We start from the raw sequence: 26,991 nt of genomic DNA, 5'->3' as shown, positions 1-26,991 counted from the left end.
CTAAACCAAAGTGCAGGGTACTGCTGTCAAAAAGTCAGTAACAACACTGATCTGAGAAAACACACTCACCTAGATTTAGAGTTTTGCGTTAGAAGGGGTGCGTTAGCTACGCGTGTTTTTTTCCCCCCGCACCTTTTAAACAACGCTGGTATTTAGAGTTCTCTGAAGGGCTGCGTTAGGCTCCAAAAAGGGAGCGTACATTCATATTTACCGCCACTTCAACTCTCAATACCAGCGTTGCTTACGGACGCGGCCAGCTTCAAAAACGTGCTCGTGCACAATATCCCCATAGGAAACAATGGGGCAGTTTGAGCTGAAAAAAAACCTAACACCTGCAAAAAAGCAGCGTTCAGCTCCTAACGCAGCCCCATTGTTTCCTATGGGGAAACACTTCCTAAGTCTGCACCTAACACCCTAACATGTACCCCGACTCTAAACACCCCTAACCTTACACTTATTAACCCCTAATCTGCCGCCCCCTCTATCGCTGACACCTGCATTACACTATTAACCCCTAATCTGCTGCCCCTAACATCGCCGACCCCCAACGTCGCCGCTACCTACCTACACTTATTAACCCCTAATCTGCCGACCGGACCTCGCCGCCACTATAAATAAATGTAATAAATGTATTAACCCCTAAACCGCCTCACTCCCGCCTCAAAAACCCTATAATAAATAGTATCTTCTTCCGGCGACTCCCGACGAATGAAGGTTCCTTTAAGTGACGTCATCCAAGATGGCGTCCCTCGAATTCCGATTGGCTGATAGGATTCTATCAGCCAATCGGAATTAAGGTAGGAAAAATCTGATTGGCTGATTGAATCAGCCAATCAGATTCAAGTTCAATCCGATTGGCTGATCCAATCAGCCAATCTGATTGAGCTCGCATTCTATTGGCTGTTCCGATCAGCCAATAGAATGCGAGCTCAATCTGATTGGCTGATCTAACTTGAAGTTAGGTGTCGGCGATGTTAGGGAGGGCAGATTAGGGGTTAATACTATTTATTATAGGGTTTTTGAGGCGGGAGTGAGGCGGTTTAGGGGTTAATACATTTATTATAGTGGCGGCGAGGTCCGGTCGGCAGATTAGGGGTTAATAAGTGTAGGTAGGTAGCGGCGACGTTGGGGGGGGGGCAGATTAGGGGGTAATAAATATAATATAGGGGTAGGCGATGTTAGAGGCAGCAGATTAGGGGTACATAGGGATAATTTAGGTGCGGCGGTGTGCGGTCGGCAGATTAGGGGTTTTATTAGAGTGGCGGCGATGTGGGGGGACCTCGGTTTAGGGGTACATAGGTAGTTTATGGGTGTTAGTGTACTTTAGAGCACAGTAGTTAGGAGCTTTATAAACCGGCATTAGCCCATAAAGCTCTTAACTCCTGACTTTTTTCTGCGGCTGGAGTTTTGTCGTTAGAGTTCTAACGCTCACTTCAGCCAAAACTCTAAATACCAGCGTTAGAAAGATCCCATTGAAAAGATCGGATACGCAATTGACGTAAGGGGATCTGCGGTATGGAAAAGTCACGGCTGGAAAGTGAGCGTTAGACCCTTTCCTGACTGACTCTAAATACCAGTGGGCGGCCAAAACCAGCGTTAGGACCCCTTAATGCTGGTTTTAACGGCTAACGCAGAACTCTAAATCTAGGCGACTGCTTCTATTACAGGTAGCAGCAATATGCATGCTACAAGAGGGGGCACGGAGTATAAAGATGCAGAGCTTTAACCCCTTCACTACTGGAGAATTTTGGAAATAAAATTGCCCAAAATACTGAAGAATTTTTAGCATTTTTGCTGTCACTCCATTTAAACAGAAATAGAACCTTATTTTAAAAAAATAAATAAAAAATAATTTACCTATCAAAACTATATATGTTTTTTTAAGTAGACAACCTAAGGGTATTAATCTAGGCCCTTTTTGGTATATTTCATGCTACCATTTTACTACCAAATATAAAAAATATAAACTTTTCATAAACTTTGGGTTTCTCACTGAAATTATTTACATATGGCTTATGCAGTCCAATGGTTATAAAAACACCTATGGGATCCCCTTTGTTCAGGATTAGCAGATAATCATGGCTTTTTCATTGCTTTTTATGTAATTAGAAGGCCGCTAATTGCCGCTGCGCACCGCACTTTTGAAATTCCTGTCAGTGAAGTGGTTAATCAGCTTGTAAGGTTAAACACCTCTCCCCTCTCCTCACCACAAACAGTCTGCCAGTTTATAGCTTTTTTTTTTTTTTTTTTTTTTTTCCTGTTGTAGGGATCTCTCCCCCTCCCACTAGAGGCAGCCATCTATCTGCCAGTACCCAGTTTATATGTATTTTTTTTAATTTCTGTATTTTTTCTGTAGTGTAGTGTCCCCCCCTTTTCTGTATTGTAGCAACTCATACCTCCCTCGCCCTTCAAAACTTATGTGCCGTAGTGTAGGTTCTTTAGAAAGTGGGGGTGACCCACCGCAAAACTCTAACTGGCTATGGTTCAGTTCCTCACAATTCCCTGATGCATTTTGTGGAACAGTGTAGGGATTGCACTACCCAAGCAGATGTTATGGCCACAAGCACAGTGATGACTGTGTACCTCAAGCTGCTGATACAGAGTAAACTGCCTCTCTAAATCAGTGTTTGATATTCATGTTTAATAAATGTTGTTTTAGCTAATACAGCACTTATACACTGTGTTTTTCTTGTAATCTAGATCAGGGATGGCCAACTGGTGGCCCGAGGGAAACTCAGAACTAACAACAATGTATACCAGAGTTTTATGGGCCAAGGGAAAAGCAGAACTAACAGCAATGTATACCAGAGTTTTATGGGCCAAGGGAAAAGCAGAACTAACAGCAATGTATACCAGAGTTTTATGGGCCAAGGGAAAAGCAGAACTAACAGCAATGTATACCAGAGTTTTATGGGCCAAGGGAAAAGCAGAACTAACAGCAATGTATACCAGAGTTTTATGGGCCAAGGGAAAAGCAGAACTAACAGCAATGTATACCAGAGTTTTATGGGCCAAGGGAAAAGCAGAACTAACAGCAATGTATACCAGAGTTTTATGGGCCAAGGGAAAAGCAGAACTAACAGCAATGTATACCAGAGTTTTATGGGCCAAGGGAAAAGCAGAACTAACAGCAATGTATACCAGAGTTTTATGGGCCAAGGGAAAAGCAGAACTAACAGCAATGTATACCAGAGTTTTATGGGCCAAGGGAAAAGCAGAACTAACAGCAATGTATACCAGAGTTTTATGGGCCAAGGGAAAAGCAGAACTAACAGCAATGTATACCAGAGTTTTATGGGCCAAGGGAAAAGCAGAACTAACAGCAATGTATACCAGAGTTTTATGGGCCAAGGGAAAAGCAGAACTAACAGCAATGTATACCAGAGTTTTATGGGCCAAGGGAAAAGCAGAACTAACAGCAATGTATACCAGAGTTTTATGGGCCAAGGGAAAAGCAGAACTAACAGCAATGTATGCCAGAGTTTTATGGGCCAAGGGAAAAGCAGAACTAACAGCAATGTATACCAGAGTTTTATGGGCCAAGGGAAAAGCAGAACTAACAGCAATGTATGCCAGAGTTTTATGGGCCAAGGGAAAAGCAGAACTAACAGCAATGTATACCAGAGTTTTATGGGCCAAGGGAAAAGCAGAACTAACAGCAATGTATACCAGAGTTTTATGGGCCAAGGGAAAAGCAGAACTAAAAATGTAAACGTTGGGGTGATTTAGAAGAGCCCCCTGGAGGGAAGAACAGCAGATAGAAAGTACCCTGCAACCTTAACTGTCTGAACATTTTATTGAAAACTTTTAAATTCAGTCTTAAATGGACATTCCTATTCTCTTAAGGTGGTTTGGTACTAATTCACTAATAATAATTTATTAAACGTATTAAAAGACATATTTTCCTTTCTGATCAGTTTGATAATGAATTACATTGTAAAGTTAAAACAATGCTCTATTGGAATCATGAACTTTAGACTTTCTTGTCTCTTAAGGGATTTAATGTTTTTTCTACATGAACAGTAATATTACAGTTATCCAATCTCTTTAGTTTCTGTGGTTTAATTAAAACTTTCATTAAAATGTATTTATATTTAGTTAATGTGCTCTAACGTAATTGGTGATGCTAGAAATAGATTAAATGTTGCAGCGCCATCTATTGGTCATAAATAATTTTCAGTTATCTGTAGGTTAAAAATAATAGCTGCAATCGCAATCTATTGGTCACACATGATAGCTTAAAGAGGCCGAAATTACCAACTTGAAACACAGAAAGTGCATTATAAATTTGACAACTATTTTTGCTTTACACAGATTTTTTTCATAAGCGTCTTTTCAAACTAAACTGTATTGCAAAAAATATTTATAATCAAATTGAAATGTTTCATTTTGCATTTTAAATTTTACTGTAATGCTCCTTTAAGTTTCCCATACTACATGTTACATTTATGAGTTGGAGCTGTGTGTATTTTACAGACTTACTCATGCACCCCTACCTATTTTAGCTCATTTTTAATTTTATAGACCAGATTTCCTTCACAGCGCCATCTGTTGGTTGCAAGTAATACATTGTTTCATAGCTCCCTTCATCACATATAACAGTGTGTGCTTTCAAGACTATTAGGTTAGACATGCAGTGACTCTATATTAACAGGAAAGTCTATTTGAAAATTGTTGTTGTTTAAAAAGATAGATAATCCCTTTATTCCTCAGTGTTGCATAACCAACACTGTTATATTAAAGAGGCAGTAAACTTGCAAACTAATGTTATATAATTCTAGTTTACTGGAAAATTTATACACTAAAGTATTGCAGAGAAATTTTATGAAAAAGATCCTTTTTCCAGAACGCCGCTCCTTGCTCTACTGAGAGTGTCTGGTTTTTCCACAGCACATCGCGGCAACACTGTCTAGTCACAGTATGTCCGGTCGCTCCATTAAAATGAATGTAGCTTGCTCTCGCTCTGGTCTAGTAGCAGGAGCGGGCTACATTCATTTTAATGGCGCGACCCGGCACACTGTGACTAGACAGTTTTGCCAAATGCGCTGGGGAAAAACCAGACCCGCTCAGTAGAGCAAGGAGTGGCGTTCTGGAAAAAGGATCTTTTACATAAAATTTCTCTGCAATACTTTAGTGTATAAATTTGTTCTCTTGGTATTCTTAGTTGAAAGCTTAACTTAGGAGGTTCATATTCTAATTTCTTAGACCTTGAAGGCCACCTCTTTTCAGAATGCATTTTAACAGTTTTTCACCACTAGAGGGTGTTAGTTCATGTGTTTCATATAGATAACACTGTGCTCATGCACGTGAAGTTATCTGGGAGCAGGCACTGATTGGCTAAACTGCAAGTCTGTCAAAAGAACTGAAATAAAGGGGCAGTTTGCAGAGGCTTAGATACAGGATAATCACAGAGGTTAAAAGTATATTATTATAACTGTGTTCGTTATGCAAAACTGGAAACTGGAACGAGTAATAAAGGGATTATCTATCTTTTAAAACAATAAAAATTCTGGTGTAGACTGTCACTTTAAGGCCTATTTTTCCCTCAGAGAGCTGCTACTGAGAGACAGAGATTAGATTATTGGGCAGTGGCATAGTCAATCCCAGTAAAGGAGATAGTCACAAGCCTGAAACAGGTTTCGCTGGGACCAATCCTTTAGCCTCGATCTATTGGGTCGTCTATATATTCATTACATAAATACTCTCCTGTGATGTACACGACACTGAATGGGCTCTTTACCTGAAGCATTTTTATCTGCAGCTAGTATGCATGGTAGAGTGGGTGCATCTAAGGTAAGTGCAACCATTTCTTGCACTCTCATAGCCCATAGGCTATTAGGTGCACTAATGTTAAGTACATCATAGCCAGTGGACATATATTCATAATAGACATTTACCACCTTTTCAGTTAGGTTATATTTAGGTCTCATACTTGTATGATATATTGGGAGATTTTTGTTGCCTTTTCGTTATCATGGTAGGAATTTTTATGAGACTTTACTTAACGGTACAAATGAGTTTTAAGCTTTAATCAGTTTGTTTAACTCTGCTGTCCTTTTAAATTTCTACAGTAGCTCAGTGCATGGAAGTATTAGGACTGATTATATCAGCATCAGACATTATTCCTTTTACTCAGTTTCATAGGAGACCTCTTCAGCTCTACATGCTACGTCTATGGTGCAGGGTTTTGTTTTCAATGAGCAAAGAGCGCTATTTCATTTGCAAAAAATAAATAAACCTTAATGAGAAATTTCCCAATACGTTTAATACTGTGCATTTGGAAACATTTTAAGGGGAAACTAATTTTACAGTTCACTGCTCCTGTAATATAAAAATAAAATCATGAGGATGAGACTGCAGCATAACATGGGGCAAAAGAGTGTCATAAAGTAATATATGCCTCTCCCAGCAAGCTTTCCTTCTTAATATGGTCCACAGCTGCATTCTTTACTTGTGGGAAATACTGAACCTGGCCACCAGGAGGAGGCAAAGACACCCAAGCCAAAGGCTTAAATACCTCCCTCACTTCCTCATAACCCCAGTCATTCTTTGCCTTTCATCACAGGAGGTTGACAGAGAAGTGTTAGAAGATTTCAGAGTAGTCTCTTATGGAGGGTAGTACTCTTTGAGATGGGACTTGAGTTTTAAGTAGTCCTGTCAGCCTCTCAGTGAGAGCATGGAGGAAAGTTAGAGTCCAGAGATGCAGGGAGAGTCTCTCTGTGAAACCATCCCGACTCATATTAACAGCTCCATAAGCAATCAGCATTGACAAGTTTCGCTGCCTGCTTTCTTCACTCAAGTCCATGTCAAAAGCAACGCTACTATCTGTCAAACTTGAAGGACCGTGTTACTTTTCCACAGCATAGATTCTGGTAAGATTGTTTCATTTTTTATACATATATGATAACGCAGGAAGACAGGGTCTCAGTGTGACTCCTTTTATCTGTATAGAATCAAGGGTTAATATCTCCTGAAGGGGATTATTGAAAAGTGGGGAATAATCTTATATGTTTATTTGATTTTATGCTGCTTTTATGTGTGAGATGTTATGGGCTCATAGGCTGTTATGAAATATACAGGTTTCACTTTCACTTTGAGAGCTTTGCAGCTTACAAGCTTGGCGCGCTTTTTCTCTTAGCAGGGACAGTCCTGCATTGTGCACCATGTGATTAATTCCCTCTTTCCTGACCGGGTGTCTATCAGAGAGGTGTCATAAATCTCTGTACTGTCTAGGTCATAGGAGGTGGTGAGTGCCCCAGCCATTGGGGTATAAGGTGCCGTTTTTTTTGCCGGTTATTGCAATAGCGATGGATGTTACTTTAGAGGGTACTCCCTCTATTCCTAAAGAGTAATTCCTGTTTATATTGTGAGGAGGCCTTAGATCTGCCTTCTCAGTTATGTTCCATATGCCTTGATAATGTGATAATATCAAACATGTTTGATACCACTGAGCCATCCACCTCTGAGGAGTTGTCGTCCAGTGAGGTGCGTACCCTCCATTCTTATCCCTCTACACATGCAGATCCTGTAGCATTGCTGATCCTCCATTGGGGGGGGGATTGTTTTCACCAGACGTTACTGCGCAGTTCAGGCGGCAGTGTCTGCGGCCTTTAATGCTTTACCTCACCCTGCTAAGCGCAAGCGAAAGGTTAGATATTGCACTCCTTCCCAGAGTACATCAGATATTATTTTGTATTTAACTGATAGGGTTATCCGAGGATGAAGTTCTATCTGAGACTTCAGAGTATTAACATTCTGGGTCGGAGTCTGCTGCCTTTAAACTTCCGGCTGCGGAGGAACCAGACTTTAGTTTTAGGAATTTGCGCTTTCTTCTAAAAGAAGTTTTTGGCAAATTCAGAGGCCAAATTGCCTGATGAGTTTGAGGACAGGGTGGTACCTTATTCTTCCCTGCTCCTGTTAGATGGCGAACATTATTAAGAATGAATGGAACAGGATTGGATTCCTTTTTCTCCTCTTCTCCCTTTAACAAATTGTTCCCAGTCCTGGACTCTTAATGGAGTTGTGAGGTTCCGTCCCTAAAAGGGGATGGCGCTATCTTCACCCTTGCTTAACATACTACTATCCCGCTTGATGATAGCTCTTTGTTTAAAGAGCCCATGGATAAAAGACTTCTTCTCCCCTTTAAGGGAATGATTTTGTTTGGTCCAGGCCTGGACTCATTTATCTCCACGGTCACAGGGGGCAAGGGTGCCCTCCTACTGCAAGAGAATATGAACTATTCTAAGGGACAATTTTCATTCTGATAAATCCCATGTCAGCAGTCCTCCGCTAAGCCAGAGCAAAACAAGAGCTCTTGGAAGCCGGCTCAGTCCTGGAATAAATCCAAGCAGAGCAAGAAACCCGCCGAGTCTAAGTCGGCATGAATGGACGATCCTCTTCTGGATCGTGTAGGGGCAGACTTTGCTCTTTTCAGTTGCTTGGTTCAGGGACGTGCAGGATCTATGGGTCCTGGAGGTCATAGCTCAGGGTTACAACATAGGTTTAAAGTCTCAGCCACCCAAGGGCAGATTCCTCCTCTCTCTCCTGTCTTCCTGACCAGAAAGGAGGGAAACCTTTCTGGGGTACATACGGGATCTGTCCTCTTAGGAGTTATTGTTCCGGTGCTCTCATCGCAGTGAGAGGTTTGGGATACTATTCAAACTTTTCAGTGGTCATAAAGAAGGAGGGAGCTTTCCATCCGGTTCTGGACCTAAAGTGCTTAAACAAGTTTTTAAATGTCCCCTCGTTCAAGATGGAGACAATAAGGTCCATTCTTCCCCTCGTTCGAGAAGGGCAGTTCATGACCACGATAGATCTGAAGGATGCTACCTTCACGTACCAATCCTTAAGGGTCACTTCCAGTTCCTAAGGTTTGCGTTCCTGGACCAGCACTTCCAGTTTATTGCACTTCCGTTTGGTCTAGCTACGGCTCCAAGAAATTTTTCAAAGAGTGGACCATTCGGAATCGCTCCTCTGTCTTCTTCGATCCCATGGATGGAAGATAAATATAGAGAGAGTTCTCTTGTATCAAGTACCAGGGTAGAATTTACGGGTACTGTAATAGAATGAGAACATTTCAAACAGACCAGAGACGTTGCAAGCTAGCTTCAACATGTCTTGCCTTCCAGACCTCCTTAGGCCATCTATGGCTTGGTGTATGGAGGTGATTGGTCTCATGGTGTCCAGCATGGGCATAATTTCCTTTGCCAGGTTTCACCTCAGACTGTTGCAACTGTGCATGCTGAAGCAGTGGGACGGCAATCATTCGGATCTGTCTCAACAGATTTCTCTGGACAACCGATGGAGAGAATCGCTCTCTTGATGTTTTTGTCCAGTTCACTTTTCCCGAGGGATGTCCGTCTTAAGACCATCCTGGGTGATTGTGGAAGGCACAGGGCCTATGGACTCAGGAGGAAAGCTCCCTCTCAATCTCATTTTGGCTCTTCGGGCAATATACAATGCTCCGAAGGCTTGGTCTCTGCTGGGTTTGTCCCAGTTTATCAGATTCCAATCAGACAATATAACATCTGTGGCTTACATCATCCATCAGGGGGGAACGAGAAGCTCCCTAGCTATAAGGGAAGTATCTTGGATTCTGGAGTGGGCAGAGACCAACATTTGTTTGCTGTCAGCGATCCACATTCCAGGTGTGGACAACTGGGAAGCGGATTTCCTCAGCAGACAATCCTTTCATCCGGGGGAATGGTCTCTCCATCCCGAGTGTTTGCGGAGATTTGCAAGAGGAAGATCTTATGACGTCTCAATACCAAGCTACCCAGATATGGGTGGAGGTACAGGGATCCTCAGGCGGAGCTAACAGATGCTTTAGCGTTGCCTTGGAGGTTCAATCTATTTTATCTTTTCCGGCCGTTACCACTACTTCCTAGTGTAGTGGCTCGGATAAAGCAGGCATCAGTGATACTGATTGCTCCGTCTTGGCCGCAAAGAATATGGTTCGCGGATCTAGTGGGGATGTCATCATCTCCTCCGTGGAAGTTACCTTGTCGCAGGAATCTGCTGACCAAGGTCTCTTTGTTCATCAATGTCTAGATTCTCTGAGGCTGACTGTGTGGAGATTGAATGCTTAGTCCTAGCCAAGAGAGGGTTTTCGGAGAGAGTTATTTTTACTCTCATTCAAGCTCGTAAGCTGGTTGCTCATAGCATCTATCATAAGGTGTGGAGGACCTACTTATTCTGTTCTCCAGGATGAACTGGAGAAGGGCTTTTCTGCAAGTCCCCTGAAAGGACAGATTTCGGCCCTGTCTGTGTTACTGCACAAGGGGTTCGCTGAGCTTCCAGATGTGGAGTCATTTGTTAAGGCTCTGCTAGCATCAGGCCTGTGTTTAGATCTAATGCTCCTCCTTGGAGTTTAAATCTTGTTCTTAAAGTTTTGCAACGGGCTCTGTTGGAGCCTATACATGAAGTAGACATTAAATTGTTGTCTTGGAAGGTTCTTTTCTAATGGCTATTGCTTCTGCGCGCAGATTATCTGTGATTGCTGCCTTGCAATGTGTCCCTCCTTATATGGCTTTCCATGCTGATAAGGCTGTTCTACGAACCAAGTTAGGTTTTCTTCCTAAGGTTGTGTCAATTCGCAACATCAATCAAGAGATTGTGGCTCCTTTCTTATGTCCTAATCCTTCTTCGTCGAAGGAACATTTACAACGTAATTCTGGATGTGGTTTGGGCCTTGAAGTTCTATCTTCAGGCCACGAAGGAATTTAGACAAACTTCTTTCTCTGTTTGTTTGTTCTCCTTTCCGGGAAACGTAGGGGTCAAAGGACCTCTTCGACTTCCTTATCTTTTTGGCTGAGGAATGTCCTCTGTTTGGCATAGGCCAGCAGGACATAAGCCTCCACTGAGGATTACGGCTAATTCTACGAGAGAAGTGGTTTCCTCTTGGGCCTTCAAAAATGAGGCCTCTATGGATCAGATCTGTAAGGATTACCTGGTCCTCCTTACATACTTTTTCCAAATTTTACAAGTTTGATGTTTTTGCTTCTGCTGAAGCAGCCTTCGGGAGAAAGGCTTTGCAGGCTGTGTTACCCTCAAATTAGGGTCTGCCTCTCTTATTTTCCCTCCCGTTAGCATTCCGTGTACTCTAGAGCTTGGGTATATGTTTCCCACAAGTAAGGAATGCAGCTGTTGACTCTTCCCATATTAAGAAGGAAAACATAAATTATGCTTACCAGATAATTTCCTTTCCTTCTGTATGGGAAGAGTCCACAGCTCCCGCCCGTGTTTTCCGATGGGCGGCCCTAGATTTAAGTTTATTCTTCTGGCACCTTTTTCACCCTGATATTTCTCCTACTGTTCCTTGTTCCCTCGGCAGAATGACTGGGGTTATGAGGAAGTGGGAGGTATTTAAGCCTTTGGCTGGGGTGTCTTTGCCTCCTCCTGGGGGCCAGGTTCAGTATTTCCCTCAATTAAGGAATGCAGATGTGGACTCTTCCCATACAGAAGGAAAGGAAATTATCTGGTAAGCATAATTTATGTTTTTAGCTACCCTGTGTCTCCTGAAATCTGTCAAGAAACCTGTTGTAGCTGCACCTGCAGTAGAGGGAGTGGTGAGAGCCCTCGGAATCTGTAAATAATCAAGTAAAAGTGACAAGCAAAATTGGCTATGGCTCTTAAAGTGGAAAAATCAGGGCTGTGATGTCTAACAAAAATCTAATAAAATCAATCATATGACATATTTACCACAGAGTATGTAACGTCCTGCTATGATGCTGCAGCCAATCAGGAGTGCGAGAAGCCACCAATTACTGGCCATTTTCTGTTTGTGCGCAACAAAGTTTGCAGCTCCTGCCAAGGTGTACTTTACCTGTGTTTTTAACCCCTTTGCTAGAATCAGTAACGCAACAGTGACATTTACATCTTTTGCTCTACACAGAACAAGTACAGCGGGGATGAGGCTAAAAGGGGGATTTAAATAATACAGGAATAATGTATAAATCATGATTACATTTACTAATACCAAAATCTATCCCGAAAAGGACAGTGTACTATAAAATTGCTCCTTTATGTTTCTCTTTGTAAATTAAATAGCTGGATTTGCTATTTGAAACCACAACCCATCAAAATAAGCTAAACTTGCAGAAAGATCAGACATCTGGTCATATTACTCAAATGCTTCCATTTATTATCTCTGTCTCTATGCAGTACTTAGAAAGAACAATTAAAATGAACATTTTAGAACTTTTTCTCTTCCACTTCCCACTGGGAATGTAATTTCTTCTGTTGGCTATGTTTTTAAATAGCTTGTCAATAGCCTATACTTAAGTATTAAAACTATCAATTTAGGTAGGGATATCATGGGCAAAATCAGCTATTTCAAATGCTGATATAAAGGCAAATACACTATTTGTAAACAATTTAAGACATTCCAGTAGGTAAAATAGGTCACTGGGGAGAACATTTTAGGGTAAACTGTCCCTTTAATGTAGACTTTTATGGCAACCTAAGGGAAGAGTCAATTTAAATATGTTTGTATTGTTTAATTCTGATTGAGCTTATGTTTAGAAATGCAGGCTGTGGCCCTCTGCTGAATAGGTTGGCGCTTTATTGATATGAGTAATTAAATACATTTCTTTTTTGTATCATGCAGACAGAAGTGCACAATACAGAAATGTAGAAGGCGCTGTGCTGATCTTCTTGCCTGGCCTTGCAGATATCCAGCAGCTGTATGATATGCTGTCCTCTGATAAGAGGTTTCACGACAGGAGGAGGTAATGGTAGCACTGTAGCAATTCAGTATTACAAATATTTTAATCTCACTAGAATGAATATTACTTATATAATTTTGAATGGGATATTGTGCTGAAATATATCATTTTTACAAAGTAGTAGCATTTAAACCAGGAACGGACTATTGTGCTTTAAAAAATAAAGTTCCTTGCTGCACAGTTATGTACTCTCAGCCTGCAGCCCTGCGTCCTTCATTGCCTGCAACAAAATGCACAGCCGGCCCTGTGCTTGGGCTGATTCTTCTTCTCCAGCACCACTGCTTTATCATGAGCAAGGAGAAGCTGATGACTTTGTGCTTGGGACAGTGAGAGGCTAAGACTGGGGGGGTATGCAATCAAGGGGTTAAATCACTGCTTATGTGTGTATGTGTGCACAATGTCCTACTGATGAGCTAGTGATCACTGAATAGCAATTATGTACAAAAATGTATTCCTGGCAGCTGTTTGTTTGTTTGTTTGTTTGTTTTTTATAACAGACATGATTGATTTTTTTTTCGTTTCTTGTGGCAGGAGGATTTTAAATCCTCCATCTTTTCAACATTTTATGAGATTGTGAATAGAAGTCTCATAACAAAACTGCATTTAAAAAAAAACTAGAGTTGTTGTGTTTGTTTCCTGCAGTCCAGAATAACAAGTATTGTAGTAATACATTTTACTGGACTTAAAGGGACATAATACTTATAAGCTAAATCAATTGAAAGTGGTGCAGCATAACTGTAAAAAGCTGCAAAGGAAACCAAAGACTGGTGCAGATTAACAGCAACAAGAAAGTCTTACATATTCACTTGGATTTATTATTCTATAGTAACTCTTCATTTATCTTGTACATACTCACTACCTTTAACAATATGCATTAAACTTATTGATGGGAATCTTGTATTTGTGATAATGTTTATCCAGTAAGGCAGGTGCATCAGACGGGGAATTAAAGAAACAAATGGTTACTAAACACAGTGCTATCGTTTTTTCACCTGTAAATCTCTTCAGCGCTGTTCTCAAATTTTAACTCTTTACTAGCATCACCACATTTTTATACTGGGCACTGCCATATTGTAACTCACATATTCTCGCACCCAGTCACAGAAGTGGTGAACATTTACAGATCAGTGATGTTGCCGGCTTTCTCACAGCTGTATTGCGCGCTTTGAGTTAGTTCACAAAATAGAGAGAAGGAGGTTTACTTTTTTGCAGTTCTTTAAACACAGTTTAAAAGTTCCATAACATATGTAAAAAAAAGCCCCTGGATAATATAGTGCTAATATAGAGCAATGCTACCACTGCACAAATGTAATGTTCCCGCTGTGTATATTGCACACTAAACTGAATGACACAGCTGGCAATATTACACAGCTTCTGTCACAGAGTGCAAGAATACCTAAGCACCAAGATGGCGATGCCCAGTATGATGATGTGGAGCTTGACCAACCTGCACTAATAAGGGGTTAAAATAAGATAACGGCTTTGAAGAGAGCTGCAGGCACAGGAGAAAAAAACATATTATGGTGAGTAGTAATAACTGTATTTGTGCCCAGGTGTTTAATGTCACTTTAAGGGTAAACCCATTGTGAATCAATTCTAGTCTTACAGCACATTAGGGATCAGTAAATGATGCACTTTATTGTATTGTCTTGGGACGCTGGTTTGTACTGCAGTCACTTATCATATCTGTGAAATGTAACGGTTCACAAATCTTTCTTTATTCCAGGTACAAGCTAATAGCTCTGCATTCAATCCTTTCTAGTCAAGATCAGGCTGAAGCTTTCATACTGCCACCTGCTGGAGTCAGAAAGGTATGGCACAGCCTTGTGCTACAGTGATAGTTTTTATTCCTGGCAAACGAAGTGATCGATCAGTTTTTATAAAAATGTAATTGGGGATTAAAACAGATAAAGCTGTAAAATGCACTAACTTTAATAAAAAAAAAGTCTATAAAAGAATGCCACTTTTAATAATATGAATAATTATTTTTCTTAGGCTCTGAGCCACCTTAGTTTAAGTCCTTGTCAGCTACATGCTTTGTATGCAGCAAGTGTTGTGACTGTGGGTGCTCTTTGTCAGAGTAACTCTATAGACTTTTGTGCCTCACACAAGGAATTTGTTACCGCAGATGGCACCATCCAGTGGCAGGTCTATTGCGATGCTAAGGGCACTATACACATTGCTGTAGCACTCCAATGAGAACAATAGGTCCCCACATTTACCCCTGATATTTAGCTTTGCGGTGAACTTTTTGCACTCTTAGATGTTATAGTCAAGAACCAACCTAGAACAATCCTTGAGTCCCTCTAAAGACAAACATAGTGCTGCATACATGGTAATAAAGCAAGCTTCACAATACATCTTATTGTACTATGGGCAGTTGTGCCTTTTTTCTGGGTAAAGATAAGCAGTTTTTATTTTTTTATAAACCTTGGGGCTTGTGCTATTCTGGCGTGCCAGTGTTCTGGGGAGAGCAAGGGTTTGTCAGCCTTTGGGTCCCCAAGGCACCGCATAGAGGTCTGGGATCCCCCCCTTGGAGACGCTGCCACCATCTTCCAGGGCTCTGATCACTCCATAATAATATATAAAAAATATTTTTGCCATTGTAAAGAAAGAACTTGTTCTGATATTAACCATATTTCCATTTACAAAACCCTGACATTGACATTGCAATAAAATTCACCCCATATATTTGCATAAGCAGATTATTTTGCTTATTTTGCACATTTTTTTTTCTTTCAGATTGTTCTGGCTACTAACATTGCAGAAACAGGCATTACAATACCAGATGTAGTGTTCGTTGTTGATGCTGGAAGAACAAAGGAAAATAGGTGCGTCTGTGTGAGCATTATGGTACTTTACTGTAGATTAAAAATGTGAACATTTTTATTTTACTTTTTCCTTCAAAAATATCTTTATTGAAAGTCTGCACAGGGTACAGAATAAAGAGAAAGATAAAACAATGGCATTCATAACAACACGTAGACAAAAAAATTCCAGAAATTGGTGGTAGAAGTTGAGACCTGGACTATCTGTTTAAAAAGAATGATACATCTACCCAATATTCTGACTACATAAAGTACTAATGTGCTATTTAGACAACAGAGAACAGGTAACATAAAAGAGCAAATAAAAACTGAGATACAAACATAAAAAAACAGCAAGGTACAAGGTAGTATTCTATTGCTAATGGTGGAATTTTGCACTACATGTATGAGAAGGTATTGGTTATATGACCTCACAACAAGCCTGAAAAAAGTGCCAAGAGCTATTTTAGATAGGAACATATAAAAGTCAAGTATAAAGCAGCTATCGCTGTTCAATATGTATTTATTTATTTTTAAAAAGTTCTGCCATTTCATGATATAGCTCTAATTGATGTGTAACCTGTAAGTGAAATTGTTCCATAGCAAAAGTGTATTAATGTGCCTCGTTCCCCATAGCCCCTCCAACAAAGCTCATTTGTAGGTGAAAAAACTTAAGACGTGCAGGGGTGTAAGGTACCAGCATAAAAGTATTTTATCATTTGTTTCATTAAAACTTGCTGCCACCAAAGATTTAGCTGTGGAGATGAAAATCTTACCCAAATCATCTTTTGTGGGTGGTGAGATCAAATCAATGTTCCAAGACTGCACATATGATGGAAAATTGAGAATTTGGAGGTTAACTAGTAATTTGTAAACTAGCGATTATAGTTCCTCTAATTAGGGAGGAAAAGGTACATATACTTGTAAATGGGCATGAAGGATGACTTGGCTGAGTGAGTTTAGATAAAATGCCTAATCTACAAATATGTAAACCACTGACTCCAAAAATACACACACATTCCTCTTCTGCCTCCCTAGGATACCCTCAATGGAGAGGATTTTGTGAAGTGGAAAGGTGTTAAGTGTAAACCAAAGACGTCTGTATGTATGTATGGCAGGGTTACCAATAACCAGGGTGAGGAAAGATAAGGAGAAGTTGGGATTAAGTGTCCCTGTCCAGGTGCACTGAGCCTATTGTACCAATAGGTAGTCATGTGTTGCATCAGGCCAATTTTTTTATGTGGGATCCAGCACATATCCCCAGATGACGAGAGTGTACCAGTTTATGTTCTAGGTACACCCACTCTTCATGTTGACCATTCTTACACCAAACTACAATCCTTTGTAGAATTGCTGCCTGTCTATAATGCGCAATATGTGGTATCCCCAACCCGAACGTTTCTTTATTGATTCTTCGGTACTGACGACTCCAAATTAAATTTATTAAAGCCTGTAGGTTTGGAATATAAGTGCCAGGAAGAGGCATACGCAGAGTTTGCAGGAAACATACGAAGGAGTGCAGTCATCTTGACTTCGTGAATATGGCTGAGCCAGGATAACTTCTTTAGGTGCCATGCACTTAGCTTAGATGCTAATTCCAACTTAGAGGGCCATTATAGTCGAAAACCTAAAAGCATTACAATTATATGATCTAATGAATTATAAGCAATGTGCATCATCCCTGCAAAGTAGAAGTACCCCTCTGATCTCGAGGAGTACTTCTACTTTGTGTTTAACCCTTTTTCAGGGGTCATGCATGCACATAGCATTAAAGGGTGAGCATGTAATTGTTATACTATAATAGACCTTTAAAGGGGCAGTCTAGTCCAAAATAAACTTTCATGATTCAGATTGGAAAGTTGCATTAAATTACTTGCCCTATTTACTTTTATCACCAATTTTGCTTTATTCTCTTGGTATTCTTAGTTGAAAGCTAAATCTAGGTAGGCGCATATGCTAATTTCTTAGACCTTGAAGGCCGCCTCTTTTCTGAATGCATTTTGACAGTTTTTTACCACTAGAGGGTGTTAGTTCATGTGTGTCATATAGATAACATTGAGCTCACACACGTGGAGTTACCTAGGAGCCAGCACTGATTGGCTAAAATGCAAGTCTGTCAAAAGAACTGAAATAAGGGGGCAGTTTGCAGAGGCTTAGATACAAGGTAATGACAGAGGTAAAAAGTGTATAAATATAACTGTTGTTTATGCAAAACTGGGGAATGGGTAATAAAAGGATTATCTATCTTTTAAACAATACAAATTCTGGTGTAGACAATCCCTTCAAGTTTAAAATAGTTTTTATGTAAATATTGGCATTATATAGATCCCCAGGTATTTTAGAGCTGTATGTTGTAAATTAGAGGCACTTATAGATTGAATGGAGGCAGAATTATTTATATTTAACAGTTCTGACTTGGTGTAATTAATAGAAAACTAACTATATTCCTGAATCTGCAAAACTGTTATGCAAGTGGTATAGGGGGAAGTCGGCATGAAAACTGTGATCAGTGTAGAGCGAAACCCTGTAGTCCATATGATCAACAAGTATCCCATGAATTGTGTTTTAGTGTCTGACATATGATGCCAACACCTACATAGCAAGAGTGCATACTATTAGTGAGAGGAGGCATCCCTGCCTCGTGCAGTTGGATATTTTAAAGGGACATTTTTTTTTCTTTCAGGATTCAGTTAGAGCATGCAATTTTAAACAACTTTCCAATTTACTCCCATGATCAAATTTGCTTTATTCTTTTGGTATGTTTTGTTGAAATGACAGCAATGCACTACTGGGAGCTAGCTGACCACATTGGGTGAGCCAGTGACAAGAGGCATATATGTGCTGCCAACAATCAGCAGCTAGTTCCAAGTAGTGAATTGCTGCTCTTAAAGGGACACCAAAAATGTTATTGTTAAAAAGATAGATAATCCCTTTATTTACCATTCCCCAGTTTTGCATAACCAACAGTGTTATAGAAATATAGTTTTTACCTCTGTAATTACCTTGTATCTAAGCTTCTGCTGACTGCCTCCTTATCTCCGATCTTTTGACAGACTTCCATTTCAGGCAATTAGTACTGACTCTTAAATAACTTCTTGTGCGTGACACACATGAGCTAACGCCCTCTAGCTGTGAAAAACTGCCAAATGCATTCAGATAAGAGGCGGCCTCCAAAGGCTTAGAAATTAGCATATGAGCCTACCTAGTTTTAGCCTTCAACTACGAATACCAAGAGAACAAAGCAAATTTGATGATAAAAGTAATTTGGAAAGTTGTTTAAAATGGCATGCCCTATTTGAATCATTAGTTTAATTTGGACTTTACTGTCCTTTTAAGCCCACTAAGGTATGCTTTTCAAAAAATTGTAGCAAGAGAATGAAGACAATTAGATTATAAAAGTAAATTGGAAAGTTGTTTAAAACTGCATGCTCTATCTGAATCATAAACGTTTAATTTTGACTTTACTGTCTCTTTAAAAGAAATAGAGAGAGAACCATTTGCAATATTGGTTTTTATTTGTTTTATATTTCTGTTTAATACGTTGTTTAGGTTCCATGAAAGCAGCCAGATGAGCTCATTGGTGGAGACGTTTATAAGCAAAGCAAGTGCTTTACAGCGCCAAGGAAGAGCTGGGCGTGTACAAGATGGATTTTGCTTCCGACTGTACACAAGGGAGAGGTCTGTAAAATATTATTCATTATTATTATTATTATTATTGCTGTCTGTGATTGTTTTTATATTTTAAATGAGTGGTTTTCAATCTTTTTTTTTTTCCTTTGTCACTCCCTTGATGCACATTTAAAATCCAGGAACAATAAAGTATTATGCAGAGTGTTTTACTAAAAAACTTTCAAAATATAGGTACTCTGAGCAATTCAGGATCGTTTTGCCCATCCTTATATGAGAGCCCTTCACTGAGGGCTTGTAATAATAAATCTATGGTATCCCAGCATACTGACAGCATAAGGATAAATCTTGTATTGCAGAGTTTTAAAATCACCCTACAGCCAAAACAAAAGTCAATTTAAACAGAATTATGTGTATGTAAATTTGAAGTTTACATTTATTAAAAAATTTACAGCCGAAGTTCTTAAAAATTAGCAAAATACCTTACCTTAACTGCTGAATAGTACGACCTTAATGTTCACTCACTTCAGAGCTAAGGCTTTAAAAAAAAAAAAACATTATATTTTTGTTTCTGACTACAGTGTCCCTTTAATGATCCAGTGGACCATTTGGATGGGGTGTATATTAGCAGTTGATAAGCTCATATATCAGTAGGAAAATAATAAAATGGCTGTATAGAGCAAATTTTATTTATATAATTGTTGTCTAGGCTCCATTTGTATTTTTTTAATTAATTGATCAATCATGCATTTGTTTAGTCATAATTTATTTTTTCCAGTATTAAACTTATAGATGACCTAATTTTTTTCCAGATTCCAGAGTTTAATGGAGTATTCTATTCCAGAAATATTGCGAGTGCCTTTGGAAGAACTTTGCCTTCACATCATGGTAACTTATTCTAGTATTTTACACTAATAATAATCATTAGCAGTTATCCATATGTACAAGCATTTAACTATAAACGTGAGTTTTCTCTTTAAACGACATTTGACCTCTTTAAAAGCTTAAAGGATAGGGCCCATGATATTAATAGCCATATGCACAAAGCATTTAACTTTAAATTACATTCGACCTCTTTAAAAGCTTAAAGATAGGGCTTGTATTAATTTATACTTTTACAGATTTATTAAAGCTGCTGCTAGAATAAAAGTTGGAGTTTTATGATGTTTAAAATATGCACAAGTAAAGCAACAACTTGAAATTGCACTGTAAATAAAAGCAGACAATACATACAGCAAGAAAATTCTAAATACATAAAACTAGTTAACATTTATCTTTACTTCCTTGTAATTTCTTTTGAGATACTATGGGCCAGATTACAAGTGGAGCACTAAAATCGCTTTCATGAAAGCAATATTTGCACTCCACTGAGTAATACTATTGCACAATTTGACAGCAATGCTAACACAAGCTCAAATGGGAGCCTGGTTCTCATTCCGTTTGTGGACGTGCAATAAATTAGCGCTCCACTTGTAATTTGGCCCAATATATATCTGTCCAAACATCCATCTAGTATGCTGGGTCAGGATGCTCTGTTCAAATTAAATCAGATGATAAAGCAAATTAAAGCATTTTCCTATTAGCTGAGATTTATAGAGAATTCAACTTCATGTAGCTATAGAGAAAACGACTGTATCTTTATGCCGTAAATTACAGTGAGGCTATTGCAGATATCCGGGAGGGTTATCTTACTGAGCTCTGCTGTATCAAATACATGTAAAGGAAACATTGTTCTCCTGGTAAAGAGCTATTGGACAAAAACAAGCAGTATAATATCTTAACAATTACTATAAAATCATTGATGGGATGTCTGTGCTTTGGAGTCAACCTTGTAATAATAAAAGCCTAATGTTTGTCAACATGAAGAAAATTAAAATAAGTGTTAACTTATTGCAATACAATATGATATTTCTGGTTAAGAAGAGAGGTTCCCCTCCTTAACCTGCTGTTTCCTGATGGATAAGCTGCCAATTGGAAGTCATCATGAAGTATAGGTAGCCACTGATTGCTATCTATAGACAAGTGCAACTGTTAAAGATTTGCACTGCACTTACAAGCCAATTTGCTGCTGTGCTTCATGGTTAGCACTGAGGGTGGTGTGTAAAAAGTGCAGATGTTGTTTCTTTAATTACCAGTATATGAAAGTGTCTTACAACTTCATACTGGGACTATACAATCCCTGTCTACACTAACATGACTGTTTAACACACTGTTACGTCTCTCAACTCTAGAAATGTGATCTCGGCTCTCCTGAAGATTTCCTCTCCAGAGCATTAGATCCTCCTCAGGCGCAAGTTATCAGTAACGCTATGAACCTGCTGCGCAAGATTGGAGCGTGTGAGCTAACTCAGCCCAAATTAACTCCCCTGGGTCAACATCTCGCTGCCTTACCTGTCAATGTGAAGATTGGTAAAATGCTCATCTTTGGGGCAATTTTTGGCTGCCTAGATGAAGTAGTAAGTTTAATATATGTTGAATTTTTGATGCCTTCCCTAAATTTATAATAACTGAGCTAATTAAAAAAAGAGGAAAAGAAGCTAACTTGCAGTTAGGTTTTACTTCTAAAACAAATGTTTCAGTATTTATACAGAATATCGAATGTACCAGTTAAATATGGCATTTCAGTACTGCAGGCTATCATTTTATACTGTGCAGAATTTATCAATCTTCAACTATGTTTTTTTTTTTTGGTTTTTTTAATGTGCTACAATAATTCTAACATTTATTATTTTATCTTTTTCTTTTAACAGGCAACTATGGCTGCCACAATGACAGAGAAATCCCCATTTACGACACCTATTGGCAGAAAAGATGAGGCAGATCTGGCAAAATCCGCTATGGCTGTATCAAACTCTGACCATCTGACAATTTACAGTGCGTACATGGGGTAAGCAAGTTCTGAAGTACAAAACATAGATGTGCTCCCCTAACCCTTGTTACGCAACAATATTCAGTTATTAGAAGTGTGTGTTAGTGTGCATATAAGGCTGCTGTTGCTCAGTAAACCCTGAGATATGTTATACTGTCACAATCTGTATTATTCATGTCTCTCTTGTTTATACTTGAAACGGTAGTGGACTATGATAGAACCCTTTCCACTGGCTGTGGCTTAAATTGAGGGGTTATTTGTCTTTTGGGTTTTCTTTTCATTACTCGGAAGAGAAATGGCTGATTGGAAAGGAATTTAGCTAGTAAGCCTGTTGCCTTATGGCTCAGCTCCTAGGCCTATCCTGGCAAGTATTCCCTTGAGACAAGGTACTTCTTCATCCAGACTCTATTTGTACGTAAAACATTAAATGATTTGCTTTCTCTCCATAGATGGAAGATGATTCGCTCAGAAGGATATGGCTCTGAAATGAGTTACTGCAGAAAGAACTTTCTTAACCGGAAGGCGCTTTTAACAATAGAGGTAAGAAAACATGATGATATTGTACCAACATTGTATTGTAGAATATCTCAAATATGATTTTTACCCTGTACCACAGCCGTGCTATCGTATAGAATTTTACATATTTGTCTCTTTTTGAAAGCATACGTTTTTATTTTCTAATTGGCAAACTTGGGCAATAAAAAAATGAAAGTATGAGTTTTTAAAAAAAGGATACATTCTTTGTTCTCTGTTGTCAATTTCACAATATTGACTGTAATAGTATTGTGGCTTCAGTATCTTGGGCCAAGATGTTTTTATCTGGATTTCAATGCCTGACATTGTTCTTCATGATTAGCAGGTACCTTTAGTATGGTGTGTTGTATAGCAACATACTGGTAGTTAGAAATAGGGCTTGGGTTTGAGTTAAGGAGGGTTAACTTTTTATATACCAAAGATAATCTGGCATTCTGGGATTAACTAATTTGCACGCTTAGCAGTAGTTTAGTTTGAGCTAGACCACAGGCAACACTGCTGCAGCCACTTTATGTCACTGGTGACACATTATGGCAGTCATATTGTTGCCATGGTGGCGAAAATACAGTGTACAACCTAAGGTCTAATTATGATCCTAGCGCTAAGCTACCATTAATGCTAAATGAAGCTTCTATCTCCTGAAATAAACTTCTTATTTTTTTAGCAAATCCTTTATACTCTTTCATTTTGTTGGTCTCTCCTTTATTGTTACAATGAGTACATGGTAATTTGATATACTGATACTTTTGTATCTTATACTCTGAAAGTCTAAATTGTTTTTTATTTTAATTGTTTTTAAGCCAGTATCTCTATACTTTTAAATAAAAGTTAAGTTTTATATCCGTGGCCCCACCATGTCAGCAATGTTATAAAGTGTGTGCCAAGTGGTTATATCTTTTTCTTCCTTTTATCTACAACCATATCTGCAAGGTGGCTAATGTTAAAATTACCCGCTCTAGGGCTAAACTACGAGTGGCGCGGTAACTGTTTCGCACAAGCAATAAGGGGCTTATAGCAGCTCTTTGTGCTCGTCAGAAGTAGCAAGAACGGCATATTAAAGGAATAGTCTAGTCAAAATTAAACTTTCATGATTCAGATAGAGCACACAATTTTAAGCAACTTTCTAATTTACTCCTATGATCGATTTTTCTTCATTCTCTTGGTATCTTTATTTGAATGTAAGCTTAGGATCTGGCCCAGTACCTGGGTAGCGCTTGCTTATTGGTGGCTACATTTAGACACCAATCAGAAAGTGCTACCCAGGCTCTGAACCAAAAATGGGCCAGCTCCTATGCTTTTTTTTTTCTTTCTTGCTTTTTCAAAAAAAGATACCAAGAAAACAAAGAACAATTTATTATAGGAGTAAATTATAAAGTTGCTTAAAATTGCCTGCTCTATTTGAATCATGAAAGTTTAATTTCCCTTTAAAATCTCATTTAAAAATGTCAGTGGCTTTTCCAACTGGGATTGCAAGCACAAGGTTGCTACAGTGAGAAATCAGTTTTGCAAATAAAAGGCTTATTGGCTTCTATGGTAGAAATGGTGCTTTTTTTAAAAAAACAATATACAGAGAAATGTAAAAGACTGCAGCTTCTTTCAATTTGGGATATCAATATCCTGTACTGTTAATCTTGTTTCTAAACCAAAATCACTTTATACTTTGGTATCCCTTTAAATGTCAGTTGTAAATTAACTTTCTTTTTTAAGACACAATGAGTCCACGGATCATCTTAATTACTAATGGGATATTCACCTCCTGGTCAGCAGGAGGAGGCAAAGAGCACCACAGCAGAGCTGTTAAATAGCTCTTCCCTTCCCTCCCACTCCAGTCATTCTCTTTGCCTACGTTAGTGATAGGAAGAGGTAAAGTGAGGTGTTAGATTAGATTCTTCAATCAAGAGTTTATTATTTTTAAAGTAGTGCAAGATTGTGCTGCTTTGTTCTAGGGTATAGCCGTAGTCCATATCAGTCTCTTCAGTAGAGCTTTTGGTGGCTTTAGAGCAATAATTCTCACTGCGCCTCCCATATATTTATGCTGCCCTAATCCTGATAGCTTTAGCAAGATTACTCAGGCTTTATCCTTTTTCCACAGGGCTATGTGAGGGAGAGGACCTCGCAAACCTGCTGAGCTGCCCTGCTGTCGGGCAGATTTTAAAGGTAAGTGCTAACTTTTTATTCTGGGTCTGGGAAGATCTCAGAGGAGTGAAGCACTTTATTAAATTCCAGGGGACATAACTTCATTTTCTATAAGGAAGGAGGACCCTGTGACAGCAAGTGGTATGCAGACACTGGGACTAAGGGCTTAAATTCTATAACAGAGTATAGAGAACTCAGTAGGAGGGAGATCTGTTATGTGGCAGGTTCAGTTTTACATCCCAATCGGTTTGTCTTTGGGCTAAGATGCTACCTATCACGGTAGCACTATTTTCATTCAAGTTTTTCTAGAGCCTAAGTTTCTCCCGGTAGCTATTTTTAACTTTATGACAATGGCGACCGGGAGATCGATAGCGGTAACGCCCACGATGGGCGGAGCTTGGTTTGCGCGGTTTTGAGAGCGTGCACTACTGTTTGATTGCTAGAGTAGAACGGCAGTTACTGGTATTACGCCCATGGGGGGTGGAGCTATGTTTGGCGCCGTTTTGGACAGCGCACTTCCTATTTTTCTTCTGATATCGGAAAGGAAGCCTGGTAGCACAGTGTTCCTTATGCAATGTTCCTTATGTTCCAATGTTCCAACATTATACAATGTTCCTTATGTGGGACCGGACAGCGCCGCTGCTGCGTTCTGGATCCGTTATGAATAAGAATTAGAACCAGTCTTTTCTTTCTATTCCTTGTAACTTTTTATAAATAAAGTTTGGGGGTTTTCTGGAATACAGATGGACACCTCAGCAATGGTTAGGCTGAGGTGTAGATAGGTTCTAATATAGTTATCCTTCTGCTGCTCAAAAAATATAAAGTTTCTTTTTAAGTTTTAAAGAGACAGTAACGTTTTTCTTCTGTTATGTGTGATCAGTCCACGGGTCATCATTACTTCTGGGATATAACTCCTCCCCAACAGGAAATGCAAGAGGATTCACCCAGCAGAGCTGATATAGCTCCTCCCCTCTACGTCAGTCCCAGTCATTCTCTTGCACCCAACGACTAGATAGGATGTGTGAGAGGACTATGGTGATTATACTTAGTTTTTATGACTTCAATCAAAAGTTTGTTATTTTATAATAGCACCGGAGCGTGTTATTACTTCTCTGGCAGACTTTGAGGAAGAATCTACCAGAGTTTTTGCTATGATTTTAACCGGAGTAGTTAAGATCATATTGCTGTTCTCGGCCATCTGAGGGAGGTAAAAGCTTCAGATCAGGGGACAGGGGCAGATGAATCTGCATTGAGGTATGTAGCAGTTTTTATTTTCTGAATGGAATTGATGAGAAAATCCTGCTATACCGTTATAATGACATGTATGTATACACTTCAGTATTCTGGGAATGGTACTTCACCGGAACTACTTTGTTAAAGGTCACTAATCTTTTTAATAAGTATTATATCATGTTAAACGTTTTTGCTGGAATGTAGAATCGTTTACACTGCTGAGGTACTGAGTAAATAAATGTTTGGGCTTTATTTTCCACTTGGCAGTAGTTTATTTTGAATTGTGACAGTTTCGTTTCTCTTCACTGCTGTGTGTGAGAGGGAGGGGCCGTTTTTGGCGCTCTTTGCTACGCATCAACAATTTCCAGTCAGCTATTATTTTTCCTGCATGATCCGGTTCATCTCTGACAGATCTCAGGGGTCTTCAAACTTCTTGAAGGGAGGTACATTCTCTCAGCAGAGCTGTGAGAATTTTTTATATTGACTGTGGATAAAGACGTTACTCAGTAATTTTTATGTCAAATTTAGTTATGTTATCTTACTAATGGGAACAAAACCTTTGCTAAAAGTTGTGTTGTTTTAAAGTTGATGCTATAACTGTTCTCAGTATATTATCTCAACTGTCATTTAATCTTTAATCGTTTAAGTACCTCTTTGAGGCACAGTACGTTTTTGCTAAAAAAGACTATAACCAGGTTGCAAGTTATTGCTAGTGTGTTAAACATGTCTGACTCAGAGGATATCTGTGTCATTTGTTCCAATGCCAAGGTGGAGCCCAATAGAAATTTATGTACTAACTGTATTGATGCTACTTTAAATAAAAGTCAATCTGTACAATGTGAACAAATTTCACCAATCTGCGAGGGGAGAGTTATGCCGACTAACTCGCCTCACGCGGCAGTACCTGCATCTCCCGCCCGGGAGGTGCGTGATATTATGGCGCCTAGTACATCTGGGCGGCCATTACAGATAACATTACAAGATATGGCTACTGTTATGACTGAAGTTTTGTCTAAATTACCTGAGCTAAGAGGCAAGCGTGATCACTCTGGGGTGAGAA

General features: G+C 39.3%; 1 protein-coding gene across 1 annotated transcript in view; it reads left to right on the top strand.

The window, feature by feature from the left end:
- Positions 1-26,991, top strand: part of DHX29 (DExH-box helicase 29) — a 302,630-nt gene that overhangs the window by 238,004 nt on the left and 37,635 nt on the right. The window contains exons 17-24 of the mRNA XM_053701278.1: positions 12,608-12,728; positions 14,452-14,536; positions 15,468-15,556; positions 19,082-19,210; positions 19,972-20,047; positions 21,391-21,615; positions 21,910-22,046; positions 22,478-22,568. Of these exons, the coding sequence (XP_053557253.1) occupies positions 12,608-12,728; positions 14,452-14,536; positions 15,468-15,556; positions 19,082-19,210; positions 19,972-20,047; positions 21,391-21,615; positions 21,910-22,046; positions 22,478-22,568 (953 nt within the window). The remainder of the gene's footprint in view (positions 1-12,607; positions 12,729-14,451; positions 14,537-15,467; positions 15,557-19,081; positions 19,211-19,971; positions 20,048-21,390; positions 21,616-21,909; positions 22,047-22,477; positions 22,569-26,991) is intronic.

The sequence above is a fragment of the Bombina bombina genome, chromosome 2 (genome assembly GCF_027579735.1).
Source record: "Bombina bombina isolate aBomBom1 chromosome 2, aBomBom1.pri, whole genome shotgun sequence".
In the NCBI taxonomy this organism is placed as follows: Eukaryota; Metazoa; Chordata; class Amphibia; order Anura; family Bombinatoridae; genus Bombina; species Bombina bombina.
Note: the sequence above shows the minus strand (reverse complement) of the source record. Positions and strands in the feature narration are given on the sequence as shown.